This window comes from Bison bison, unplaced genomic scaffold (assembly GCF_000754665.1).
Source record: "Bison bison bison isolate TAMUID 2011002044 unplaced genomic scaffold, Bison_UMD1.0 scf7180017864461, whole genome shotgun sequence".
Taxonomy (NCBI): domain Eukaryota; kingdom Metazoa; phylum Chordata; class Mammalia; order Artiodactyla; family Bovidae; genus Bison; species Bison bison.
In genome coordinates this window covers 720,023-730,343 of record NW_011495023.1, presented here as the reverse complement: position 1 = coordinate 730,343, position 10,321 = coordinate 720,023, and the positions used below count along the sequence as shown (strand labels likewise).

At 39.0% G+C, this 10,321-nt stretch overlaps 1 protein-coding gene across 2 annotated transcripts in view; it reads right to left on the bottom strand.

Moving 5' to 3' along the window:
* The window catches only part of CUL2 (cullin 2), a 71,173-nt gene that overhangs the window by 50,265 nt on the left and 10,587 nt on the right, over nt 1-10,321 (bottom strand). For both annotated transcript variants that reach the window (XM_010859870.1, XM_010859872.1), the window contains exon 2: nt 2,418-2,558. In XM_010859870.1, the coding sequence (XP_010858172.1) occupies nt 2,418-2,536 (119 nt within the window). In that variant the 5' untranslated portion in view covers nt 2,537-2,558. The remainder of the gene's footprint in view (nt 1-2,417; nt 2,559-10,321) is intronic.

The window sequence follows — 10,321 nt, the reverse complement described above, 5'->3', positions numbered from 1 at the left end:
GGAGCAAGTATATTTTAATTTCATGGCTGCAGTCACCATCTGCAGTGATTTTGGAGCCCAAAAAAATAAAGTCTGACACTGTTTCCATTGTTTCCCCATCTATTTGCCATGAAGTGACAGGACCAGATGTCATGATCTTAGTTTTTTGAATGCTGAGTTTTAAGTTGACTTTTTCACTCTCTTCTTTCCCTTTCATCAAGAGCCTCTTTAGTTCTTCTTCACTCTCTGCCATAAGCGTGGTGTCATCTGCATATCTGAGGTTATTGATATTTCTCCAAGAAATCTTGATTCCAGTTTGTGCTTCATCCAGTCCAGCATTTCTCAAGATGTACTCTGCATATAAGTAAAATAAGCAGAGTGACAATATACAGCCTTGATGTACTCCTTTCCCAATTTGGAACCAGTCTGTTGTTCCATGTCCAGTTCTAACTGTTGCTCCTGACCTGCATACAGGTTTCTCAAGAGGCAGGTCAGGTGGTCTGGTATTCCCATTTCTAAGAATTTTCCAAAGTTTGTTGTGATCCACACAGTCAAAGGCTTTGGCATAGTCAATAAAGCAGAAATAGATGTTTTTCTGGGACTCTCTTGCTTTTTCGATGATCCAGCAAATGTTGGCAATTTGATCTCTGGTTCCTGTGCCTTTTCTAAAACCAGCTTGAACATCTGGAAGTTCACAGTTCACATACTGTTGAAGCCTGGCTTGGAGAGTTTTGAGCATTACGCATGTGAGATGAGTGCAATTGTGCAGTAGTTTGAGCATTCTTTGGGATTGCTTTTCTTTGGGATTGGAATGAAAACTGACCTTTTCCAGTCCTGTGGCCACTGCTGAGTTTTTCAAATTTGCTGGCATACTGAGTGTAGCACTTTCACAGCATCATCTTTTAGGATTTGAAATAGCTCAACTGGAATTCCATCACCTCCACTAGCCTTTGGTCATAGTGATGCGTCCTAAGGCCCACTTGACTTCACATTCCAGGATGTCTGGTTCTAGGTGAGTGATCACACCATCATGGTTATCTGGGCCATGAAGATCTTTTTTGTACAGTTCTTTTGTGTATTCTTGCCACCTCTTAATATCTTCTGCTTCTGTTAGGTCCATACCATTTCTGTCCTTTATTGAGCCCATCTTTGCATGAAATGTTCCCTTGATATCTCTAAATTTCTTGAAGAGATCACTAGTTTTTCATGTTCTATTGTTTTCCTCTATTTCTTTGCACTGATCACTGAGGAAGGCTTTCTTATCTCTCCTTGCTATTCTGCTATTCTTTGGAATTTTGCATTCAAATGGGTTTATCTTTCGTTTTCTCCTTTGCCTTTCACTTTTCTTCTTTTTACAGCCATCTGTAAGGCCTCCCCAGACAACCATTTTGACTTTTTGCATTTTTTCCCTTGGGGATGGTCTTGATTACTGCCTCCTGTACAATGTCACAAACCTCCGTACATAGTTCATCAGGCACTCTATCACAACTAATTCCTTGAACCCAATCCCTTGAATCTATTTGTCACTTCCACTGTATAATGTAAGGGATCTGATTTAGGTCATACAGGAATGGTCTAATGGTTTTCTCTACTTTCTTCAATTTAAATCTGAATTTGGCAATAAGGAGTTTATGATCTGAGCCAGAGTCAGCTCCTGGTCTCGTTTTTGCTGACTGTATAGAGCTTCTCCATATTAGGTATAGTATATCTGTGTGTATGTATATAAAGTTTTTAAAATAAGATTGCTTTCATGTAGGAATGCAGGGCAGCAGGTTTTAGGCCACAGGGAAACCACCTACTTATGTTTTCATATACAACCCCTAACTCGCAAATGCAGACAACCCAGGTAAGAACCGTTCCCGCCTCACAGGTGCTGAATGTGCTATGTGCTCTCTGCCTGCAACGCTGCCCCTAGGTCTCTGTGTGACCTGCTCCCTCCCTCTGTCCTAGTCTTTGCTCAAGTTTTATCACCATCCTCAGAGAGACCTTCCCTGACCACCATCTGCAGAGTCCCATACACACTCCAGCCACACTCAGACACTTGCCCTGCTTCACTCCTCCCCACCGGACCGCCCCGATACTTAACCTGTTACGATTAATAAAAGCACTGGCATGAGGTTTGCTTTACATCTGTTTAATGCCTATCTCCTTCAGTAGAATGAAGGGAAAGTGGCTTGTTTTGTTCACAGCTGTACTCCCAAAGCCTGAAGTAGTGTCTGACATACGCTAAATCTCAGGAAAGTATTTGCTGAACAAAAGGTTATGGAAGACTGTTGACTGCCACATACAGGCAATAAATTTGGAAATGTCAACAATAATACATTTGAAAATAGTTATACTGGAAAGTTCTTCCACTTAGGAAAGCTTAAACCTGTTTTCAACAAGCTTATGAACCCAGAGTGCTGACGGGTGCAGGCGTAGGTGCCACCAAAGGATACGAGAAGCGGTCGTTCCACGTTGCTCTCTCCACGTACTCCAACATGACCACAGCTTTGATTGTCGTGAGGAGTTTGCTCCAGGTTTCATCAAAATCCACTACTCTTGGTTTCAAAGACATTGTGCAAGTTTAGTGTTGAAATCTGTTAATTAAAGACAATGCTAACATTAGCATGAATTACACGGGGTCAGTCATTTGTCTCTAAAACAATCGCATCATTAGGCAGCAGGATGCAGGAAGGCGTGAGAACAGAGCCTGGCGAGTGGTGAGAACAATCAACGTTGGCTGTCATCTTTTCATGCCTGTCCAGACAAGGAATTCTTCAGAATGTTTGTATTCACTACAAACTCTAAGAAATAGAGAGCTTTTAACACAAATTATTTATAATTCAGGGTGGTCCAAAGAATGAGAAGCTTCCCGTGCTGACAGAAAGAAGCTGGGGCTCAATGAGCCAAAAAGTTAAACTCCAACATGAGAAATCCACAGCAGATACTCAGTCAAGACAAAAAGGCTTCAGCCCCAAATCCTCGTGGTTTGCACTCCTTAAACTGGAGACCAAGCGCATATATGAGGAAACACAAAATCATTAAAGGGTTTCTTTTCTTAAAGCATCAGTTTAGCTGGATTCCAAATCCTTCTCCATAACACAGCAGAAGAACAGAATTAAAAGAAAAACCTTGTAAAGCCACATTTAATTGCACAAGGGAGTATTTTTCCTGCGCAAGCCTTCACACCCTCCCCGAAGTTTTCCCTCATTACGGGACTGTGAAGCACCAAGTTAGTCCTGTAGCTAGGGCCAAACAAGGAGGAAACATTCTTCCTCTTTGTGTCCCACTGTGGGGAAAAAAGGAGGTAAAGAGACAGCAGGGAGAAGGCAGGATGCATAGAGAGAAAGGAAACGAGACAAGAGACCAGTTGCATGGTCCACGAACTGGAGGAGGCCCTGGGCTCTTCTTACGTGGTGAAGAAAAGAACTGCAGAGGGGTCCAGGGAACAGACTTCAAGAGAAGAGAAGAAAAGGAATCAGAGAGGTTAAACAAAAGCCCAAAGAGGGTGTGCCACACTGAATCAACTCTCTTCCGTCAACAGACCAGGCCTTAAATTTCCTCTAACTAGCAGTAATCCCTGTGTGTGTGTGTATTGGGGGGAAGAGGGGGACCTAAAGCTCCAGTTTTAAAACAGAAAATTAACCTTAACTTCTCATGCTTTTCACACATCCTATCTGTGTGGGATTTCTTAAATCCTTCCATTCTCGTGCAACCCCATAAAAGCTCTAGGGTCAGGCCCTCAACAGTTTCAGTTTGCATTCATCTTTTATTTATCAAAGAAGTACTAATAACTGTTAATACTTATACAGTACTTACTATGAAAGTGAAAGTCACTCAGTCGTGTCTGACTCTTTTCGACCCCATGGACTATATATATAGTTCATGGAATTAATTCTGCAGGCCAGAATACTGGAGTAGGTAGCCTTTCCCTTCTCCAGGGCATCTTCCCAACCCAGGGATCAAACCCGGATCTCCCACATTGCATACAGATTCTTTACCAGCTGAGCCACAAGGGAAGCCCAAGAATACTGGAGTGGGTAGCCTATCCCTTCTCCAGCAGATCTTCCTGACCAAGGAATCGAACCAGGGTCTCCTGCACTGCAGGCAGATTCTTTAACAACTGAGCTATCAGGGAAGCCCATACTTACTATGAGCCAAACACACATCTAAGTGCTTTATATAAAGTCACTTAATCTTCCCAACAATCTGAAGTAGGGCCCACTGTTCCCTCCATTTTCTGGATAAGAAAACTAATTACATGGTGATTAACAAACTTGCTTAAGGTCGCAGAGCTATTTATTGATGGCATCAGGATTCAGACCTGCGCTGGAACCCCTGCCCTCAACTACCATATACAACTATGTGCTGTGTGCTCAGTGATGGCTGACTCCTTGCGACCCCATGAACTGTAGCCCACCAGGTTTCTCTGTCCATGGGACTTCCCAGGCAAGAATACTAGTAGTGGGTTGCCATGTCCTACTCCAGCAGACTTAGGAACATCCATGCCAGGCATTGTACTAGGTGAGGATAACAGTGGTCAACAGAGTTCTTGACTTCCAAGGAAGTTAGACTCTTGGATCTGGCATTCAGCAACAAAAATAACCTAAACCACAGAGCTGACCATGTCACTCTGGTACTTAAAGCAGCTTGAGATTTTCCACTACGGATAGCATCTGGTTTAAGCTCATTGGCAACAGGATCATCAAGCTTCCATGATGTGACCTTGGACTAAAGCCCATCCTCACCTTGCTCTTCTCATGGGACTCCTTTCCTTGGCATCATAATCTGGAAACTTCTTTGCTTAGAGGTCACTGAACACAACAGGCTGATTCACAAACACTGAGCGTTACCGTGATTGCTTTCTGTACCTAAAATTCTTCTCTTCTCCATGCCTCCTCCTTTCAATCCATTCACCTAACTGAATATTAGCTTTTAGGAAATTTTCTGGGCCCACTTAAACTAGGTAAGGTGTCCTCTTCTGTGTAACTTGAGAATTCTCTTTAACTGCTATTAGAGGATTAAACTACCCTCAGCCAACTCGATGGACATGAATTTGAGCAAGCTCCAGGAGCTAGTGATAGACAGGGAAGCCTGGCACGTTGCAGTCCATGGAGTCACAAAGAGTCGGACACGATTAAGCAACTGAACTGAACTGAGCCACGATTATCTAAGTGCTTCCTCAGGGTAGGGAGACTACTGTGTAACTGTGTACCAAAAAGCTATCACTGTTTGCTTCACATTCCATTCCTCCCCCTATAAGAATGGGATCATACCACACACCCTACTTATACATTATTTTAATGGTTGCATCGATTACCTTTTAGCTTTATTCAAGTTTTAGCAGAATCAGACTGGCATTGATTTCTCTGTTGAGAACAGAGAGAATGGGTTTATGTACAGTGATAATCCACTCTTAGATGGATGGAAAATGTGAACACCAAGGTGAGAGAAGCATCAGCCCAGGGAAATACACTAAAAACTAACAAACCAGTAACAGGAAGTATGCTAAAAGAGTTGGTTAGCTTCTATGCCTGCCCAATAGAAAGCTCCTTTATTTAAGCTCCTTAAATAAAATGTATGTTCCTTCATCTTATTTAAATTGTTTAAATGATCTTTACTCATGGAGCATTTATACAAGGATGTAAAAGAGAGAGGGCAAAGAAAGAAATTTTATGGCAATAACATTTATGAAATTTTCATTACATTTGAAAATGATTCATAGATTAGATTTTCTCACTAGGAGCACCATTTCTAAGTATCGTATGGTATCACAGAGCTACCACGTGATTCAGTAATTCACTCCTATGCAAGAGAAAACATGTCCACACAAAAACTTGGATATGGGGCTTTCCTGTGGCACAGTGGTAAAGAATCCACCTGGCAATGCAAGAGACTCCGGTTCGATCCCTGATCCAGGAAGATCCCACATGCCACAGAGCAACTAAAGCCCAGGAGCCACAACTACTGACCTTACTTGCCACAACTCCTGAAGCTCAAGTGCCCTACAGCCTTGCTCTGCAACACAAAGAAGCCACTGCAGAGAGAAGCCCAAGCACCACAACTAGGGAAAAGCCCACACAGCAACAAAGACCCAGCCCAGCCAAAAATAAATAAAATAAAATAAAAAAACATAAAAACTTGGACACAAATGTTCATAGCAGCATTTATTCATAAAGGCCAAAAAAGTGGAAATCACTCAAATGTCTATCAAGTAAAAAATGGATAAATAAAATGTAGTACATCCAATGATTATTCTGTAATACAAAGGAATGGAGTACTGATAGATGCTACAATATAGATAAACCTCAAAAACATATTCTGTGAATAAAGTTGGTCATAAAAGACTGCCTATTACTGCCTATTCCGTTTACATGAAATATCCAGAAAAGACAGATCAGCAGACACAGCAAGTATTTTAGTGTTTGCACAGGGTTACAGGACCTGGAGAAAAATGGGAAGTGACTGCTAATTAGGTGATGAAAATGTTTTAAAACTGATTGTCATCATGTTTGCACAACCCTCACATGTGCTAAAAACCACTGAACTGTACAGTTCAAATGAGTACACTGAATGGTACGTGAAGGATAACTCAATAAAGCTGTTAAGACACCTAAGGTGAAATAACCGTACCAAAAATTTTAGAGCAATTTAATGTGGAGGGGAATGTAGGGGAGAACAGGTACATTTACATGATTGCAAATTCTGAAATCTCAGTCTCCTTCTCACTCCTATGCTACAGTCACCAGGTCCCATCACTAGAGGGATCTATTATGTGTGTCTGGGAGTACTTTATGCATATATGTCATTATTTCCCCTTTTTACATAGTTGAATACAGAGATGGTCTTTCTTCACCTGTTTTATATAAATGGCATCACACCACTTACTTAACAATATATTCACTTAACAGTACATTTGGAAAAGCATTCCATATTAACACATAAGGATTTCTTTAATCCTAATAGCATTTCTTGGAGAAGGAAATGGCAACCCACTCCAGCATTCTTTGCCTGGAGAATCCCATGGACTGAGGAGCCTCGCAGGCTACAGTCCATGGGGTCGCAAAGAGTCAGACACAACCGAGTGACTAGGCAAATAGCATTTCACTGCTTGGCTGTACTTGGATTCATTCTATTATGTTTGATATGATATGTGATGAGTCCTCCAAAATTCAAGTACCTAGTTTAATATCAGTATTTTTGAGTTAAAATAGTTTTTTAAATGGATTAGTAAGTTCTTTTCACATTGACATCAACAAAGTTTTCTTCTAAAGATACTGTTAACACAACTTAAGTTACAATTGTTACAAATACTTATAAGAAAACTACAATTTATCATTATCCTTACTGTTCATTAAATACCTTCTGAATTCCTCCTATGTGATACATATTATATATACAAACATCACTAACCATCAACCTGCAAGTCTGCAAAATCCAGACTACAGGAAACTACTGGATAATCAGATTTCTTCAATAAATTATGCACACACATAAGAGAGAGAAAAGAAAATGAGAGTGAGAGACATTTATGGAATAGAAATTAAACTAAAATAGACTGAAAAGGCACATTTAATCTACCACAGTATGATTGTTCCTATTTGGATCTAGATTTATGCTCTTTTTTAAAATTCATATTTATGATAACCTTGGAAATCTGAAAACACTTGAGGAGCTATTTCATGACCTTAAAAATATTTTTTATAACAATTAGGAGAGCTTTAAAAATGAGAGTTCTTATCTGTCAAAGACACATCCCCAAATACTTATGAATGTAATAAATGCTGTCTGAGACCTACCTCAAAATTAAACAGCTTGTTTATGCACTGATTGATAATTGTTGAGAATGAGTGACAAGTACATTAGGCATTATTAAACTATTCATTCTCTGTATATGTTTGCAATTTTTCAAAGTAAATGGGTTTAAAAAAAATCTTTACCATCATCATTAACAGTTCCATAAATATGAGGAAGAGTGGGGAGCACATAAATCAGAATCAGAAAGTTATTTTTAAAAGGATTATTCATCCAAAAGATCTAACATTCAATTAATATGCATTCTAGAAAATCAGAATGAGAGGTAATTATTAAAGAAAAAATACTGCAGAACTAATGAACATTAGTTTTCCAACTTAGAAGGACATGTTGAGTACCCAGAATATTTGATTTTAAAAATAACAAGGCACCACTTTTTGGCATACTAAACCACTGAGGATAAAGAAAGGAGTTTATAATTTTTCAGAAAAGAAAAAAGTCACAACAGACTATAAATTATATATAGATTTACAATTGCAACACTGGATGCTGGAGGTAATATAAAGCAATGCTTTCAAAATGCTCAGGGGAAGATGACTAATCACCTAGAGTTCTCTATCCAGAGTGGTATCAAATAATGTACATGAAATCATTTTACTCAGGAATCTATTGGAAGATATCCTCTATAAGGAGGAAATTAACAAACCAAGAAAGACTTGGGATCCCAAAACAGAGGGATCTAACACAGAAGAGAGGAACAGGAATTTTTCAGCACAGAAGCTTGACAGATTTTAAAAACAACCCGTCTATACAGACACAGAACAAAGGGCTCCAGGAGGGTTCTTTCCAAGAAAAAAAAGACGGAAGGATACTTCCAAACTTATGTTACAAGGCCAGCATTACCATGATTACCAAAGGACACCACAAGAAAAGAAAATCTAGATACATATGTATGTATGGCTGAGTCCCTTCACTGTTCACCTAAAACTTTTATATTTGTTATCAGCTATACCTCAATATAAAATACAAAGTTTTTAAAATAAATAAATAAACAAAATGGGTATCAAAATAAAAAAAATACACACACACCAAAAAGAAAAGAAAGCTAAAGGCCAATATTCCTGATGAACACAGATGCAAACATCTGCAAAAAAAAAAAAATTTAGCAAGCCAAATTCAACAACACATTAAAAGGACTGATACACCATGATCAACTGTGATATATTCCAGGGATACAAGGTTCAACATCCACAGATCAATCAATGACATTAATACAATGAAGACTGAAAAATCACATGATGATCTCAACAGATGTAGAAAAAGCATCTGTCAAAATTCAACATTCATTTATGACAAAAGCTCTCAACAAAGTGGGCATAGAGGGAATGTACCTCAACATAATAAAGGTCATATAAGACAAGCCCACAGCTAACATACTAAACAGTGACAAGCTGCCTAATAACCACTTAGGCAGTTTCTATTAAAGTTAAGCATATACTTTCCATGGGATCCAGCAACTCCATTTCTGGGTATTTACACAGGAGAAATGAAGACATACATTCACAGGAAAACCTAAACACAAATTTTTAGAGCACCTTTATTAATAACTACCAAAGTGCACAAACCAAATATCCCATCAACTAGTGGATGGAAAACAAAATGTGGTGAATTCACACAACAGTATACTATTCAGTATTAAAGTTGGACAAATCACTGATATGTGGACAACAACAGATGATTCTCAAAAGCATTATGCCAAGTGAAAGCAGACATGTTCATTAAGCTACATATTGTAATGGTTGCTGAAAAAGTCAAAAATACAAAAACATACATCAAATCACTGATTGTCAGAGACTCAGGACAGATACTTGACTAGTTTTCTGACAACAAACATTTTCTAATCAGTTACTAGTTCTAAGAGAATAGCTAGGTAACCCAAGCTAAAGACAAAAATCAAGTTGATAAATTATCTAGATTTCTGATAGCAATGTTCTAAAATCTCTTTTCCTTTTCAGTTTTTCTCTTCACACACCTACCTCACTCCCCAGAACACTAAAAGAGAGCCCCTGGAGGAGGAATAGCAACCCACTCCAGTAATCTTGCCTGGAGAATCCCATGGACAGAGAAGCCTGGTGGGTCCACGGACTCACAGAAGAGTTGGACATGACTGAGCAACTGATTATGCACGAACACACTAACATTTCCTTTCTCCCGAGAATCTTAACTTTGAGGTACAGATGCTGAAAGAGCTCTGAAGCAACATGGTACCGGCCCAAAGTGTTAACACAGCCTGACAATGTGTTATGATATGTTAACACAGCCTGACAAAACTCCCACTCCAACAATGTTTTAAAGAAAACAAAGTTGCCAGCAATAGCAGAAATACAAAAGATATAATTTTGCCAACATCAGATGGATTTTAATATGGAGTGATACTGTTTTTCAATCAGACATTTTTCATACAAAGAAGTGATTTGGATAACTACACTTCAGCAGGTAAAGCAGTAACAGCATCTCAAAACATTCATTTTAAGAACAGAACTGATGCTGGTACATAATTAAATATTTTATTTGAAGCACAAACTATTTTAGCAAAATGTAAAAC